This window comes from Schistocerca nitens, chromosome 11 (assembly GCF_023898315.1).
Source record: "Schistocerca nitens isolate TAMUIC-IGC-003100 chromosome 11, iqSchNite1.1, whole genome shotgun sequence".
NCBI classification, from domain to species: Eukaryota; Metazoa; Arthropoda; class Insecta; order Orthoptera; family Acrididae; genus Schistocerca; species Schistocerca nitens.
The window spans coordinates 107,192,795-107,210,713 of record NC_064624.1 but is presented as its reverse complement, the minus strand read 5'-3'; the positions used below and the strand labels follow the sequence as shown (position 1 = coordinate 107,210,713).

Sequence of the window (17,919 nt, the reverse complement as noted above, 5' to 3'; positions counted from 1 at the left end):
CCTATACTCTATGTTAACAAATTTCTCTTCTTCAGAAACGATTTCCTTGCCATTGCCAGTCTACATTTTATATCCTCTCTACTTCGACCATCATGTTATTTTGCTCCCCAAATAACAAAACTCCTTTACTACTTTAAGTGTCTCATTTCCTAATCTAATTCCCTCAGCATCACCCGACTTAATTCGACTACATTCCATTATCCTCGTTTTGCTTTTGTTGATGTTCATCTTATATCCTCCTTTCAACACACTGTCCATTCCGTTCAACTGCTCTTCCAAGTCCTTTGCTGTCTCTGACAGAATTACAATGTCATCAGCAAACCTCAACATTTTTATTTCTTCTCCATGCACTTTATACCTACTCCGAATTTTTCTTTTGTTTCCTTTACTGCTTGCTCAATATACAGATTGAATAACATCGGGGAGAGGCTACAACCCTGTCTCACTCCCTTCCCAACCACTGCTTCCCTTTCATGTCCCTCGACTCTTATAACTGCCATCTGGTTTCTGTACAAATTGTAAATAGCCTTTCGCTCCCTGTATTTTGCCCCCTGCCACCTTTAGAATTTGAAAGAGAGTATTCCAGTCAACATCGTCAAAAGCTTTCTATAAATCTACAAATGCTAGAAACATATGTTTGCCTTTCCTTAATCTTTCTTCTAAGATGAGTCGTAGGGTCAGTATTGCCTCACGTGTTCCAACATTTCTACGGAATCCAAACTGATCTTCCCCAAGGTCGGCTTCTACTAGTTTTTCCATTTGTCTGTAAAGAATTCGCGTTAGTATTTTGCAGCTGTGACTTATTAAACTGATAGTTTTGTATCTCCCATTTCATCTTCATCTACATCCTCTTCCATTTCCATAATACTGTCCTCAAGTACATTGACCTTGTATAGACCCTCTATATACTCCTTCCACGTTTCTGCTTTAATTTTCCTGTAGGCAGTATCTATCTTACCCCTAGTGAGATAAACCTCTACATCAGGCTGTTCCAACCGAGCTCCAGGGATCCGGAGCGCTCCCGAGCGCTCACTGCGGCAGCTCGGAGCCCGCGTGGAGGGGGAAAGCGAACTCACTGCCCCCTGGCCGCATACAGCCACAACTGACGCAATAATCCGTGTTCAATGACAGCTGTGACTCGCCGCGGGAGCCCTGTACCTCTATTGGAGGATACCTTTCTATTCATTGAGAGGGATGGTTGTCCGCAGTGTCTTGTATGTCAAAGTATTTACTTCTGCTAAGAGGTACAATATACAACGACATTATACACGTCTTCACGCAGCGTACTACGATCAGGTAGAAGTCGTTGCACGCAGAGAACTGGTAGGCAGGCTTAAGAACGACATAACAGGAGATGTAAGTTTCAAAACGGTTTCGTAATACAGAGGGTATCAAAACATGCAACATAGGTCGTGTTCTGTAATGCGTTTATAATTTTCAGGTGAATGTGAGTGGAGGAAACACTACTGAATCTGCAATTCAAGCAAGGGTCACTCACATCATTGCGACGAGTGGCAAGCCCTTGTCGTTGGGACCACTCGTAAAATCGTGCATGGTAGCAGCTGCAAAATGTTTGTTTCCAAGGGAGGTGCAGGCATTTGAAGGGGTCTCCCTGTCGAAGCAAACAATGTCTCGTCGAATCCTGGACATGGCAGCGGATTTAGAGACACAGCTCAGGAAAGAGGCGGAGAGCTTTGTTGCATTTTCGCTAGCGCTCGACGAAAGCACCGACATATCGGACTGTGCTCAGCTTGCAGTTTTTGTGCGTGGTGTTGACATGGAGCTGCAAGTAACTGAAGAACTCTGGGATGTGGTACCAATCGATTACACCACAACAGAACGTAACATTTTTGAAGCTGCTTGTGAATCAGTGGACAATATGAGTTTGCCATGGGATAAGCTCCATTCTGTAGCGACAGACGGTGCACCACAAATGATAGGGCGACACCAATGTTTTGCTTCTCATTTGAAAAATACTCAGGGACGAATTCGGGAAAGACATTTTCACTCTTCAGTGTTTTATTCACCAAGAGGCACAGTGTGCTGAAACAGTAGAGCTAGGTGGCGTAATGAAAGCTGTCGTGAAGTGTGTGAATTTTGTGCGGCATCACGGTATGAATCATCGCCAATTCAAAGGATTCCTGAAAGATATGGAAGCAGAGTATGGGGATATACCTTACCACAGTACAGTTCGTTGGCTGAGTCGGGGAAAAGTTCTTGATGTTTTCTTTGACATTCGTGAGGAAATATCCCTTTTTCTCGAAATGAAAAGGGAAGAAATGTGTTGTCTGAAAGATATAAAATGGATATCAGACCTGGCGTTCCTAGCAGACATAACTATGCATTTAAATAATTTAAATCTGTCATTGCAGGGCAAAGGGCAGCTAATCGTTGACGTGCACGACCAAATCAAAGCCTTCATGGAAAAGTTACGTTTATTTGAGAGGCAGATAAGTAATGGACATTTAACGTTCTTCAATTGTCTTGCTTCTTTAAAACTACCCGAAGGTACTACTTTCGGCGATTACCAAGCAAAGTTAAAGCAGCTCATCACGTCGTTTGAAACACGATTCCGAGACCTCACTAGTTTGGAAATGGAACTTAAGGTGTTCAGCACTCCTTTTTCAGTTTCCCCCAATGACTTGTCATCGTCACTTCAATTGGAGATTATTGATTTGCAAAATTCAACTTTGTTGAAAGAGATGTACTACAACCCGTTGGATTTGTCACGATGGTATCGTTCATTACATTAAAAAACATTTTCCAAGCGTCACAACAATGCCGCTCAAATTATGTGCATGTTTGGATCTACGTATTGTTGTGAGCATCTTTTCTCAGCAATGAAACGAGTAAAAAGTAAGGAACGATCGTTTCTTCAGGATGCAACAATGAAGACCATCCTCCGCATTAACGCTGCGAACACTTTGATGCCTGATATTTCCGATCTTGTAATGAAAAGAAAACGTCAAGCTACAGGGGCCCAATAAATTTAGTATGCAATTCATTGTAAAACAGTTGTTTCTTATTTACTTCCTGAACATGGTATTTCCTGATGTAGCATGTCACCATGTCTTAGCAGCTAAGTTGTCGATCTTGTAAGACGCAGCTGGCAGATCAGAACGCTCGCCCTGCCGCCTGCCTCAGCCAGCAGTGCCACGTGCCGGCGTGCCGGCCCACTTGACTGGTCGCAGCGAGCGACGCGGCTCCCTGGAGCAGGGAGCGCTCCGCGGCTCATAACGGAGCCGACAAGCTGGAACAGCGTGCTCTACATCCTTACATTTGTCCTCTAGCCAACCCTGCTTAGCCATTTTGCACTGCCTCTCGATATCATTTTTGAGACGTTCGTATTCCTTTTTGCCTGCTTCATTTACTGCACTCAGCAAGTGAATTTGCAATTTACGGTACAGCGTACCTCGTACCACTGAAAGTCATTCCCAAGCCTGTTCCACACAGAACTGGAGTGTGAGAAAACCATTACCTGTAGACATCTGTAAAACCATAAACTCCCTCATTTTATCCTTTTCGGATCCCACATGAGATGAATGTCAGAGGTAGTGTAAATTTTCTGCAATGTGTCACATATGCTTGCACTCTAAGCTTCAAAAGTTTTTGACTAAATGTTCTTTGGTCCTTCCAAAACTTCCTACATAAGCCCACAGCACTTTTCTGGAACACTGACGCACTGATGAAATGACTGGTGACAAATCTAGCAAAGCATCACTGAACTACTCCAGTGTCTTCCTTTAATCTGAGACAGCAGCGATCAGTAACACCCAAACAGTATTCAATAAGTTTTCACAAGCACTTTGTATGTGCTCACCTCTAAAGGTGCACTACACTTCGTTACAACTCCAACCCCCCACCCAATAAACTGTAGTCACCCATTCTCATTTTCTACAACCGTCCGTACGTGCTCGTCTGCACGGTGGTGCAGATTTCTGTGAAGGATCATGGGTGTGACATTTGAAGGTCTTGAGCCAGACAGAGGAAACTTGGGTAAGCAGAAGACAGAATATGCTATATACCAATCACCACACCGCAAGTACTTTCTTCACATAAAAACTGTCAACACACAGATAAATTATTCTGTTGCTCATTGTAGAACAAGTTAATAATGCAAATATTTAACAATGAAAATAAAAACTGAAAATGTTCAACAATATTATGAAAATACCCCCTGTCTCCCACTCCTCTCCCTTCTCTTCTCTTCACCCTCCCCTCTCCCTTTCTCCCTCTCACTTCTTTCTCCCCCTTCACCTTTTGGCTTTCTCTCCTTATTGCCCTTCAGTTTCCCCTCTCCCTCTCCGTGCATCTTTTGGTGTACTTGTGTCCTCTTTTCATCTCCTTGTGTGGCCAAGGAGTCCCCTGTCTGAAGACCTGCCTCTTTCCTGCTACTCCCTCCTCATACCCTTCCCTATCTCGCTCCCGCTCCATCAGCTCGGGCAACTGCTTCTAGTAATCGACTGTCAAAAATTAGCCTTGCCGTGGCCGTGGGAGTGTTCCTATGGGTGTCTGCGGGGTTGTGGGTGTGAATGTGTGTACCTTTGCTGCAAAAAAAAAAGAGCTATGCTCAAAAGCCAGTGTAAGTGATGTTATCTATTACATTTGTGTTTGCTCCATCCATCTATACGCAATAGGTGAGTGGTTACCCTCTCCCTTATATTACATATTTTAGAAAATAAATTTTGGCTTACAACTATAACCCGCATGTCGCCTTTCTCCCTCAAACAGAAGAACATGTTAGAAATGTTCAGATTTCTCCACTTTGCACTCAGTTTTCTAGCATACACAGCTCCCCTCACTATCTCCAAATGCCAAACCGACAAGGTGTAAACTGAAATGACAATCGATAAATAAACCCTTAGCAATCAGAATACCAACATGCAAAACAAAACTGATACGAACTTGTGTGTCAACCTAATAACTGTAAAATTATGTGTAATCGAGTTACCCTATCAGTTTCTCTAAACAACAACACTGCATGTTGCGGGGAGTGGGGGCAGCTTACACTAGTAATGATATAGCTTCAACTTACATAGTGGATGATATAAACCAAATTTCACCGGAGAAAAGTATCCAATGTTCAGTATTCTTCTGTAGCATCTTATAAGGCTCTATTCTCTTCTCATGTGAATTGTTCATCACCTACTTTTCACTTCCGTACAAAGGTACAGTACATGGAAACACTTTCAGATAAGATTTACTAATAATTAAATTTCTACTCAACATTAATAAATCTCTCTCTCTCTCTCTCTCTCTCTCTCTCTCTCTCTCTCTCTCTCTCTCTCTCTCTCTCAGTAATCTATTTTTTGCTACTCCAAGTATGCATATTATAGTCTCATTACTTCATTTGTCATCAGTTGCTTTGATGCCCAAAATATCAAGACTCATCTACTATTTTTAGGGTCTCATTTTCTAAGCAAATTGCTTCAGCACTGTCAGATTTTATTCGACTTCCTTCCACAGTCTTGTTTTGCTTTTCACGTCTACATGACCACGCGATTCAATTAAGTGCCTGCAGAGTGTGCATCGGACCACCTTCAGCCTGTTTCTCTACTGTTCCACTCACAAATGGTGCAAGGTCTGACTTCTCTTACTTCATTACAATAATCATTTCTCCCTACGTAGATCGATCTCAACATAATATTTCCACAGATGGATAAGAAAGTTGGTGATTGGAACTTCACAATAATGTCTCAACAACATAAAACACCTTTGTTTTGATGACTGCCACCCTACCTGGTGAGAATCTCATACCATTCAGCAATACTCCAGAAGAAAACAGACAAACATAGTGTAGGCAGTCCTCTAGTAGACATGCTGCGTCTTTTAAGAGTTCTGCCAACAAAACACAGTCTTTGGTTTGCCTTCCCCACAACAGTTTTTATACAACTCTTTCAATTTATTGTCATTTTATCCGTTTTACATCTTTTCCTTTAGCTGCTCTAAATTTGTGGAGGTATGTACCGTCTATGCAACTAAATGAAGGCAGTTAGTTTGTTGCCATACGCGTTTCGCTTCATGTATTTGGGAATCATCATCAGTGGCCTGAAATACGTTTCTTTTTATACGTACAATAAACATATTATGTGATAGATATAATATGCTACTATATTACATTTGGTAGTGTTTTTCTCTTGCTTTTTAGGTTAGAAGCAACTTCTGTTGCAAAAGTTCCATATTGTGAACGTATCATTCGGTGTTACAATTTCCAGCGCTGCTACCACATACGTGTGTTCCTGGAGATGTATTCGTTGGTATACATACTCCAGCTAGCTGAATCTGGCGTTGCTCATACAGATTTGTCACATCACACATTTCACTTTCAATTCCATTTGGTGATCAACGTGTGTGTTTTCTGTGTGTATTGTTGCCAATTGTTGTTGCATGTTTGTCTGTCTTTTGTTTCTCTTGGGTTTGATGTTTTTCATTTGGTGTGTGTGTGTGTGTGTGTGTGTGTGTGTGTGTGTGTGTGTGTGTGTGTAACTGATTTTTTTTTTCTTCCATTTAGTTGTTCAGTATTTTATTTCCTAGGTATGTTGTTGAATAAACAGCCTTTACACCTGTGTGATTTTTCATGTAAGCAAAATCTAATGGAATCCTTTTAGTTCTTGTGGAGCACCTCACTCTTTTCTGTCTTTAGAGTCAACTGCCACTTATTGCACCATTACAGATATCAGGTCTAAATCATTTTAAAACATTGAAAAATGAAACCATGTGACAGCAGTAAGTGTTCGGCACCACTGATCAGGCACAACACATACTGGATGTTTCATTTTTAAATGTTTTTGTTTGATTAAGCCAGTACAAGGACATGAAGTACGTTTTTCTGGTGTTTGAAAGTCAGCTGTGGAATCTTTATGGGTTAAGTGACATGTAGAGCTGTCACAATTTTTTTGGAGTACACTTAATTTTTACACCTAATAATTCTCACGAAAATGTAATTTGTGATGATATTCACAGTTTTCACTTTGTTACCATTTTTGTGCCAGCACTGTGAACACGATCAAAGATCAAAACCGGTTGTGAATAAATATACACACATCAAAAAAAGTTTAGCATCATCTCAGTTCTGAGAGTTCCGGAACCTGTACAGAAAATTGGAATAGAGATCAACATAACCATCATTTCCGCCCTTTTTATTGCTCATGAAAACCCAGCGAAACCTTCAGAGGTGGTAATATAGATTGCTGTACGCACCAGTGCCTCGAATACCCTCTTGTATTGATGCATGCCTATTTTCGTCTTGGCATAATATCCACAAGTTCATCAAGGCACTATTGGTCCAGACTGTCCCACTACTCAATGGCGATTCAGATTAGATCCCTCTATCATGTCGTCCATAAACAGCCCTTTTCAATCTACCCCAGGCACATTCGATAGGGTTCATGTCTGGAGAACATACTGCCCACTCTAGTCAAGTGATGTCGTTATCCTGAAGGGAGTCATTCACAAAATGTGCACGATGGGGGCACGAATTGTCGTCCACGAAGACAAATGGCTCACCAATATGCTGCCGATATGGTTACACTATCGGTCGGAGGATGGCATTCACGTATTGGAAAGTCATTACCGCACCTTCCGTGACCACTAGCAGTGTACATTGGCCCCACATGATGCCACCCCAAAACAGCAGCGAACCTCCACCTTGCTGCACTTGCTGGACAGCGTGTCTAAGGCATTCAGCCTGACCAGGTTGCCTCCAAACATGTCTCCGACAATAGTACGGTTTAAGGCATATGCGACACTCATCGGTGAAGAGAACGTGATGCCAATCCTGAGGGGTCAATTCGGCATGTTGTTGAGCCCATCTGTACTGGGCTGCACAGTGTTGTGGTTGCAAAGATGGGCCTCGCCAAGGACACGGGGAGCGAAGTTGCACATCATGCGGCCCGCTGCACACAGTTCGAGTCTTAACACGACGCCCTGTGGCTGCACGAAAAGCATTATTCAACACGGTGGCATTGCTGTCAGGGTTCATCCGAGCCGTAATCCGTAGGTACCGGTCATCCACTGCAGTAGTAACCCTCGGGCGGCCTGAGCGAGGCATGTCATCGACAGTTCCTGTCTCTCTGTATCTCCTCCACATCCGAACCACATCGTTTTGGTTCACTCCGAGACGCCTGGATACTTCCACTGTCGAGAGCCCTTCCCGGTATGCAGACACAATCGATCGCAGTATTGACCGTCTAGGCACGACCTGTGTACCTCCTTCCTGGTATAATGACTGGGACTGATCGGCTGTCAGACCCCCTCCATCTAATAGGCACTGCTCGTGTATGGTTGTTTACGTCTTTGGTGGGTTTAGTGATTTCTCTGAACAATCAAAGGGACTGCGTGTGTGATACAACATCCACTGTCAACGTCTACCTTCAGGAGTTCTGGGGACCAGTGTGATGCAAAATTTTTAATGATGCGTGTGTTTTATGACAGCACAGTGTTTACAAAGTATCCTGATGCTGTTGACAGTCGTCTGAAAATTTTTTTATCTATCCATAGTAAGTGTGACACTAACCCCAGCTTCAGAACTCGGCCGCCTCTCCAGGCTCGGCGCTTCCTTCTCCTCTTCGATTCTGGCCGACCGGCGGGCGTCCGAGTTCTCGGTAGGGGCTGTAGGACGCGGCAATGTCCGGCTCTCGGCAGTCGCGTCCACAGTGGGAGGCTCCGCCGGGGACGGTGCGGAAGTGGCCGCCGACCTGTCCGACGACGCAGCCCGAGGTCCCGCAGGGGCCACCGCTACTGGCGGTGGGGGTGGAGCTGCCTTCTTCTTACGAGGTCCTCGCCCTGCACGGTGACAGAATTTTTCAGAGTTACGCACACAACTGACAGTTTCATATAGAAAAGGCTATAAAACTTATATGCACCACAGACAAATGTAAACTACTAGGTAAAAAAAAAACCTCTATGTTTAAAATTTCAGTCTATCCTTTGTTTCCTAAAACTGGTAAGTACGAAAGACACACAATATTAAACGAACAATCAAAGTTGCTTCTTCTTCTTCTTCTTCTGTCTGTCTGTTCATACATAAATTAAAATTCGTCAGCCTGAGATTACCTGACAGGTAATCTCAGAAATTACACTAGGCATTTTGATGTGGTTTCTACTGAAGAATAGACCAATTCACTAGGAAGGCTTGTGCATATAATTTACAATTACACTGAGGTGAAGAATATCAGTGGATACAAAATGTGCATAGACAGATGGCAGTAGTACCACTTACCCAAGGTACGAGAGGAGAGTGCATTTTCAGAGCTGACAATTTTACACGCGTGATTCAAGTAAACACGTTTCTGACATCGTTATCGCCGCAAGACAGGAATTAACAGGCACGGAACATTCCATTTCAGAAATCATTAGGAAATTCAAAATTTCGAGATTCACAGTGTCGAGAATGTGTAGAGGTTAGCAATTTTCAGGCATTACGTCTCACCACAAATAAGGCAGTGGCTCACAACCTTCACTTAACAACAAGTGGTGTTTCAATAGATTTGTCAGTGCTAACAACCAAGTAACAATGTGTGAAATTACCACGGAAATCAATGTGTGATGTACGACGAACACATCTGCTAGGACACTGCAGTGAAATTTGGCGGCAATGGGCTGTGGCAGGAGACAACTGATGCCTTTGCTAATGGCATAACATCGCGTGCAGTGTGTCTCCTGGGCTTGTGACTGTATCGGTTGGACACTTGAGGAATGGAAAACTGTGGCCCGATCAGACGAGTCTCCATTTCAGTTGGTAAAAGCTGATGGTGGGGTTCGAGTGTGTGCAGACAACACAATGCCAAGGACACAAGTTGTCAACAATGCACTATGTAACCAGACTGAGATTTTCACTCTGCAGCGGAGAGTGCGCTATGAAACTTCCTGGCAGACGTAAATCTGTGAGAACGGGGCGTGAGTCGTGCTTGGGTAGCTCAGATGGTAGAGCAGCTGCCCGCGAAAGGCAAATGTTCCGAGTTCACACAGTTTTAATCTTCCAGGAAGTTTCGTGCACTATGTAAGCTGGTGGTGGCTTTATAATGGTGCGGGCCGTGTTCACACGGAACGGAGTGGGTCCTCGGGCCCAGCTGAGTCAAACATTGACTGGAAATGGTTATGTTTGCCTATATGGAGACCATTTGCAGCCATTCACGGACTCCACGTTCCCGAACAATGACGGAACTTTTACGGATGACAATGCGGCAATTCACTGAGCCATTGCTTTGAGGAATGTTCTCAGCAATTCAAGCGAACGATTTGGCCACCCGGATCGCCAGCCACAAATCCCGTACGACATTTATCGGACATCATAAAGAGGTAAGTTTGTGCACAAAATCCTGCACCTGCAACATTTTCACAATCACGGATTACGGTAGATGCAGCACGGCTCGATATTTCTGCAGGGGACAAGCGACGACTTGTCGAGTCCACGTACTGTCGAGTTCCTGCACTACATTTGGCAAAAGGAGGTCCGACACGATATTAGGAGATACCCCACGACCTTCGTCACCTCAGTGATGTCCCCAAGCACGGGGGAACAGTGCTATCACTATCTAGCATACGGTCCACCAGCCCCCACACTTTCAAGGAGTGCATGAATGGCTCTGAGCACTATGGGACTTAACATCTGAGGTCACCAGTCCCCTAGAACTTAGAACTACGTAAACCTAACTAACCTAAGGACACAACACACATCCGTGCCCGAGGCAGGACTCAAACCTGCGACTGTAGTGCACGAATAATATCAGGATTACAAATACGGGTGCAAGAGACTGCTGGAAGAATGCACAACGTAAGTACGGCACCTGTGGAAGACAGCGAGGACGTAGAAGTGCTGTGCTCGCCGTGCACCGTTCTGCCGGGCACGCCGGTCGCCAGGTTGGACACGGACCTGGACAGTGGCAACGAGCTGCCAACAGTCGGGCCGGTCCGCTTCGGCAGGGCTGCCGATGTGCCTGTAGCCGGTGGCAGTTTGCTTCTTCGTGGCAGGGTGCTGGAAGCAGAGAGACAGGTAGAGAATTATAAAAGCTGTAAAAAAAAAAAACCTTACACTCCGAATATAAATTTCTGGTTGCAAAGACGTAGGCGATAAAAGCATTCACAAGTGGTTAAATAGCGTATTTCAGCACCCGAGTGATGCTGGCGAAGTGAACCTAGTGTTTTTGGAAGAGGAAGAAAGCCTATGTGAGAGTGTACCCAGCATAGTTCCTTAGAAATAAAAATCTGGTGTCAGGGAAAGACTTAACTGCCGCTGCCCCCGAACAGCTAGGACACACTTGAATATGTTAGTAGCTTGTCAAAAGGATGCAGACAACACTTTGATGATAGTATAGATAAATGGGTGAAGGGGGTTACTTCTAATGTAGACGTTTACATTCTCATTGCTGTAGTTAACTGCGGAATACTGTAATATTAATGTACAGCTTGCAACTCAACTCTGAAAGAGTGAAAGTATCCACAGTATTAAATTAATTTTAATTTATACTAATCCCACAGTAAAAATGACTCAAGTACTGGCATAGTAGACAGACCAAGTAGACAGCACCCATCTACACACAAAATCCATGAGGAAAAAAAAAAAAAAAAAGAAAAAAAAAACCACAACAGTAGTCTCCAGAGCACATCAAGCTTGCAATATGTAAAATATGTTCAGACAAGGTGTTACTAAAAAAGTGAACAATGGGGAAAAGAAAAGGCAGATGACACAACCACTACTGATGAACATCATTTGGAAAAAGGCTTTGTTACAAAAATCACATTCTCCATTTAAGTTATGCTCATCTCATCTCATACCCATGTAAGTTGTTACATGGGTATTTTTTAAATTAGTACACCCAATTACTTCAATTTAGGAATAAAATGAAATATTTAGACATCAATGTATCTGTCCTACTTTATCTCCCTATTTATTTCAAATGAAACTAAAAGGTGTTTTATTACTCCCTCAAAAGCAAGTTCTAGTACCACTGCCTGTCCCATACGCTTACACCGACTGTCACCTCCTCGGCGACAGCGATTTATTTCAGAGTGACAATTATAACTGCGTGTCATCTCACGCGAACAACAACCGACAGCATTGTGATGCCTACGGGACAAGTGACGTTTAGTGGCGTGAACATTCAAAGTGAGAGAGACACATATAATCAGTCTGACCAAATTTCACAAGCAGAGATACTTGACTGGCCAATATCGTACTTTTGAACAGCCGCAGCACAATCGGTCACATGTACACTCATAAAAGTAACTAGCAACACCACTAAAATTGATGAACAGCCAATTGCAAAAGCTGTGTCACACATATCAACTTATTCGGCACATTCGAGGAGTGGATTTCAGGTGTTTGTACTTCTGGCATTTTAATTGAGTGACTAACATTTTGACAATAGGTTTCAGTACATTTCAGCCGATTACACGACTCAAATGCCACTAAATGACTAAACGATTATGCCAGTCATGAAGAATTATGCATTTGTTACGACGAGGGCAGTCCAAAGTTACAGTGCTCGACAAACGATATATGTTTGGATTGTATGAGATCAAGCTGGCTCTCCCTGTGTGATTGTGTCACCAACGGAGTAAAGAATGAACAGGATTCTACCTGTAACTGGCAGTGAGAGTGACAAGAGGACAACTGTCGCACAGAGCTCGCATTCCAAAACCACCCACCAGTGACGCCAATGCCCCTAAGAGGAAAACCTGGTGGCAAAGCCATAAAACCTGGACTGTGGAGTAAAGGAAGAGTCATCTGGTCAGGAGTTAGTCTCATTTCATACCGTTTCTAACTTCTGGCCGAGTATATGTCGTGAGTGAAACACGGCAGGGGTTCGGCAACAATTTGGGCGGCTGTATCGTGGTATACCTCCAGTCCGACAGTTAGTCTACACACTCTAATTACTGCCAAGGATAATGTGACCGTGCAATCCTAAGATAGCTAGCCCACATCTCTGTGTTTGTGTGGCTTTGTGCAACGTTCAAAGTGAGAACGACCATTTATCCCAGGAACTTTTACCCCTGGCACATTACACCACAATAAGTGTTTCCCGCAGCTGATAACAGGACACCTGCCCATTTTGCCTGTAGCAGGACCTTTAACTGCCACCACAAATCACTTCACAGGAAGACTGTCCATATTTTATTCGTATGGAAAGAGGGAGAATTCCGTTCAGACACTTTTCCTCTGTGCATCAAAAGAACTAATTTTTTGAGGTTTGCATTTGTCATCTGTGACAGTTAGTCGTGAAGTTTTAATTATCACTCAGAGAAAATAAAGTTACATATTTAGTGTTTCCTTTGCAAGTACTTGCCCATAGCTGTGGTATACAACGAAACCCATGTGCCACAGAACCGCAGCACGCCACTGTCGAAGTTGAGACGGGTCGTGCCATTCCGTTTCGGCTCCCCTAGTGCCGTGCTGCGGTTTTGTGGCTCGGGAGTTTCGATGTGTACAGCTGCTGCAGGCTTTTGCTCCGAAACGGATAAAAATCAAACTGTAATTTTATTTGTGGTCACAATTGCGTGGCTACCCGTGTAAAATGCTCATATTCCTCCAATTTCTTGTGAGTAGTGACCAAATCTGTTGCAGTGTTCATCTGAAGACTTGTCAGAAACAGCGTAACATCTGACTCTAACAGAGGAAAATGGTGTGGGAGAGCAGTCACCTGTTGCTAGTCGGAGGTGGCATCTCCCGGGCGGCAATCGTCTTGTCGCCAGGGTGCGTGTCGGGGCCGTCACTCAGCACGGACGCCTCGTGGTAGCCGGAGCTGTCTGAGGACGTCCGCGAGTGGGTCACCGTGGGGGCAGTCCCGTCGTGGTGCGACACGACCTGCAATGTAACGGGATTGCCCAAATATAATTCTCTCTGCAAAATCGAGTACATATTTAATTGCAAAACTTTCTCTGTTAACTGCACACAATTTTATGAAATTCTCCTGAAGTTACACAGAGACAAAAGAGTTGGCCAGTATTTAACTTCAGTAGTAAAAATATATAGCATTGCCAACAAAAACAGCACCTAGAACATAGAAATCCTAGCTTTTGAAAATAAATATTCTTTCTAGATGGATGCATTGGCATGGTGATAGGTTTGGGATGGATGGAAAGGATGAGCAGCTCACTTGGAGTGTAGGAGAGCTGATGGAGGGGAGGGGGGGGGGGCAGAGAGAGAGAGAGGGGAGGGGGGGACAGGGGGGAGAGAGAGAGAGAGAGAGAGAGAGAGAGAGAGAGAGAGAGAGAGAGAGAGAGAGAGAGAGAGAGATATGCAGTGGTGGGAATGGGGTTGGGAGGACACTGTGGAGGTGGGAGGGAGGTCGTGGAAGGGGGAGTTGCGAGTATGGGCAGGGGAGCATTAGAGAGGTAGGTATGAGACTGACGGTGGGCAATGCAGAGGTGGGATGGGGAGGATGTGCTGAGGTGGGTTGGGGAGGAGAGAATAGCACACAAAAAAAAGTATCCTTTCAAAAAAAAAAGTGTCCTTTCAAAAAAGAAGTTTCCTTTCAAAAAAGAAGTGTCCTTTCAAAAAAGAAGTGTCCTTTCAAAAAAGAAGTGTCCTTTCAAAAAAGAAGTGTCCTTTCCAAAAAGAAGTGTCCTTTCCAAAAAGAAGTGTCCTTTCCAAAAAGAAGTGTCCTTTCCAAAAAGAAGTGTCCTTTCCAAAAAGAAGTGTCCTTTCCAAAAAGAAGTGTCCTTTCCAAAAAGAAGTGTCCTTTCCAAAAAGAAGTGTCCTTTCCAAAAAGAAGTGTCCTTTCCAAAAAGAAGTGTCCTTTCCAAAAAGAAGTGTCCTTTCCAAAAAGAAGTGTCCTTTCCAAAAAGAAGTGTCCTTTCCAAAAAGAAGTGTCCTTTCCAAAAAGAAGTGTCCTTTCCAAAAAGAAGTGTCCTTTCCAAAAAGAAGTGTCCTTTCCAAAAAGAAGTGTCCTTTCCAAAAAGAAGTGTCCTTTCCAAAAAGAAGTGTCCTTTCCAAAAAGAAGTGTCCTTTCCAAAAAGAAGTGTCCTTTCCAAAAAGAAGTGTCCTTTCCAAAAAGAAGTGTCCTTTCCAAAAAGAAGTGTCCTTTCCAAAAAGAAGTGTCCTTTCCAAAAAGAAGTGTCCTTTCCAAAAAGAAGTGTCCTTTCCAAAAAGAAGTGTCCTTTCCAAAAAGAAGTGTCCTTTCCAAAAAGAAGTGTCCTTTCCAAAAAGAAGTGTCCTTTCCAAAAAGAAGTGTCCTTTCCAAAAAGAAGTGTCCTTTCCAAAAAGAAGTGTCCTTTCCAAAAAGAAGTGTCCTTTCCAAAAAGAAGTGTCCTTTCCAAAAAGAAGTGTCCTTTCCAAAAAGAAGTGTCCTTTCCAAAAAGAAGTGTCCTTTCCAAAAAGAAGTGTCCTTTCCAAAAAGAAGTGTCCTTTCCAAAAAGAAGTGTCCTTTCCAAAAAGAAGTGTCCTTTCCAAAAAGAAGTGTCCTTTCCAAAAAGAAGTGTCCTTTCCAAAAAGAAGTGTCCTTTCCAAAAAGAAGTGTCCTTTCCAAAAAGAAGTGTCCTTTCCAAAAAGAAGTGTCCTTTCCAAAAAGAAGTGTCCTTTCCAAAAAGAAGTGTCCTTTCCAAAAAGAAGTGTCCTTTCCAAAAAGAAGTGTCCTTTCCAAAAAGAAGTGTCCTTTCCAAAAAGAAGTGTCCTTTCCAAAAAGAAGTGTCCTTTCCAAAAAGAAGTGTCCTTTCCAAAAAGAAGTGTCCTTTCCAAAAAGAAGTGTCCTTTCCAAAAAGAAGTGTCCTTTCCAAAAAGAAGTGTCCTTTCCAAAAAGAAGTGTCCTTTCCAAAAAGAAGTGTCCTTTCCAAAAAGAAGTGTCCTTTCCAAAAAGAAGTGTCCTTTCCAAAAAGAAGTGTCCTTTCCAAAAAGAAGTGTCCTTTCCAAAAAGAAGTGTCCTTTCCAAAAAGAAGTGTCCTTTCCAAAAAGAAGTGTCCTTTCCAAAAAGAAGTGTCCTTTCCAAAAAGAAGTGTCCTTTCCAAAAAGAAGTGTCCTTTCCAAAAAGAAGTGTCCTTTCCAAAAAGAAGTGTCCTTTCCAAAAAGAAGTGTCCTTTCCAAAAAGAAGTGTCCTTTCCAAAAAGAAGTGTCCTTTCCAAAAAGAAGTGTCCTTTCCAAAAAGAAGTGTCCTTTCCAAAAAGAAGTGTCCTTTCCAAAAAGAAGTGTCCTTTCCAAAAAGAAGTGTCCTTTCCAAAAAGAAGTGTCCTTTCCAAAAAGAAGTGTCCTTTCCAAAAAGAAGTGTCCTTTCCAAAAAGAAGTGTCCTTTCCAAAAAGAAGTGTCCTTTCCAAAAAGAAGTGTCCTTTCCAAAAAGAAGTGTCCTTTCCAAAAAGAAGTGTCCTTTCCAAAAAGAAGTGTCCTTTCCAAAAAGAAGTGTCCTTTCCAAAAAGAAGTGTCCTTTCCAAAAAGAAGTGTCCTTTCCAAGAAGAAGTGTCCTTTCCAAGAAGAAGTGTCCTTTCCAAAAAGAAGTGTCCTTTCCAAAAAGAAGTGTCCTTTCCAAAAAGAAGTGTCCTTTCCAAAAAAAAGTGTCCTTTCCAAAAAAAAGTGTCCTTTCCAAAAAAAAGTGTCCTTTCCAAAAAAAAGTGTCCTTTCCAAAAAAAAGTGTCCTTTCCAAAAAAAAGTGTCCTTTCCAAAAAAAAGTGTCCTTTCCAAAAAAAAGTGTCCTTTCCAAAAAAAAGTGTCCTTTCCAAAAAAAAGTGTCCTTTCCAAAAAAAAGTGTCCTTTCCAAAAAAAAAGTGTCCTTTCCTCCTTTCCAAAAAAAAGTGTCCTTTCCTCCTTTCCAAAAAAATGTGTCCTTTCAAAAAAAAACGTGTCATCAACAAACAAACGTGTCATCAACAAACAAACGTGTCATCAACAAACAAACGTGTCATCAACAAACAATCGTGTCATCAACAAACAATCGTGTCATCAACAAACAAACGTGTCATCAACAAACAACGTGTCATCAACAAACAAACGTGTCATCAACAAACAAACGTGTCATCAACAAACAAACGTGTCATCAACAAACAAACGTGTCATCAACAAACAAACGTGTCATCAACAAACAAACGTGTCATCAACAAACAAACGTGTCATCAACAAACAAACGTGTCATCAACAAACAAACGTGTCATCAACAAACAAACGTGTCATCAATAAACAAACGTGTCATCAACAAACAAACGTGTCATCAACAAACAAACGTGTCATCAACAAACAAACGTGTCATCAACAAACAAACGTGTCATCAACAAACAAACGTGTCATCAACAAACAAACGTGTCATCAACAAACAAACGTGTCATCAACAAACAAACGTGTCATTAAAAAAACAAATGTATCATAAAAAACAAACATATTATAAAAAACTAATTTCATACACAACAAAATGTTATTTGTTACTAAAAGCCCTACATTAGCAGAATACATTAACTTTACGGAAGTTGCTCTAGCCTACAGAATACAGGGGAGGTTCAGCACTGCTCACCTGCTTGGAACTGGCTTTACTGATCACCACTGCAGAGTCCCGCTTATCGCAGCCTCTGGTGTCGGCACTGTCGGTGGTGACGGCAGGCGGAGGTGGGGCCGGGCGCCTCTTCCTGGCGGGAGCGCGCGGCGGAGGCGCGGCGGGAGCCGAGTCGGGAGAGCTGGACCTGCCGCCCAGGCTGCCCGACGACACGCTGCCCGTGATGGCACTCACCTCGGTCCCCGTCTGTGAGGAAGGGCGGGGCTAGCTCACTACGGGGGATGCCTCACAAAGCAGCAGGAGTGGGCCGTCTAACACACTACGTTACATTGCAACATACAGGGGAACACTTCGTGGCGCTGAACTAAAATGTTTCTGCAAGCCGTACTGTTTAATATCCAGCAATAACTTTAGACTGACTACAGCTTTTTGGTGGAAGTTACATACGTGTCGGTACAGGTGTACTTAACATTAGAAACTAGCTTCAGGTTCCAGGAGAGAATGCCATACGAG

General features: G+C 43.1%; 1 protein-coding gene across 1 annotated transcript in view; it reads right to left on the bottom strand.

Moving 5' to 3' along the window:
* Positions 1 to 17,919, bottom strand: part of LOC126213559 (uncharacterized) — a 641,937-nt gene that overhangs the window by 115,785 nt on the left and 508,233 nt on the right. Inside the window, exons 6-9 of the mRNA XM_049941391.1 lie at positions 17,428 to 17,652; positions 13,641 to 13,804; positions 10,788 to 10,975; positions 8,516 to 8,784 (exon numbers count right to left, since the gene is read on the bottom strand). Coding sequence (XP_049797348.1) covers positions 8,516 to 8,784; positions 10,788 to 10,975; positions 13,641 to 13,804; positions 17,428 to 17,652 — 846 coding nt within the window. The remainder of the gene's footprint in view (positions 1 to 8,515; positions 8,785 to 10,787; positions 10,976 to 13,640; positions 13,805 to 17,427; positions 17,653 to 17,919) is intronic.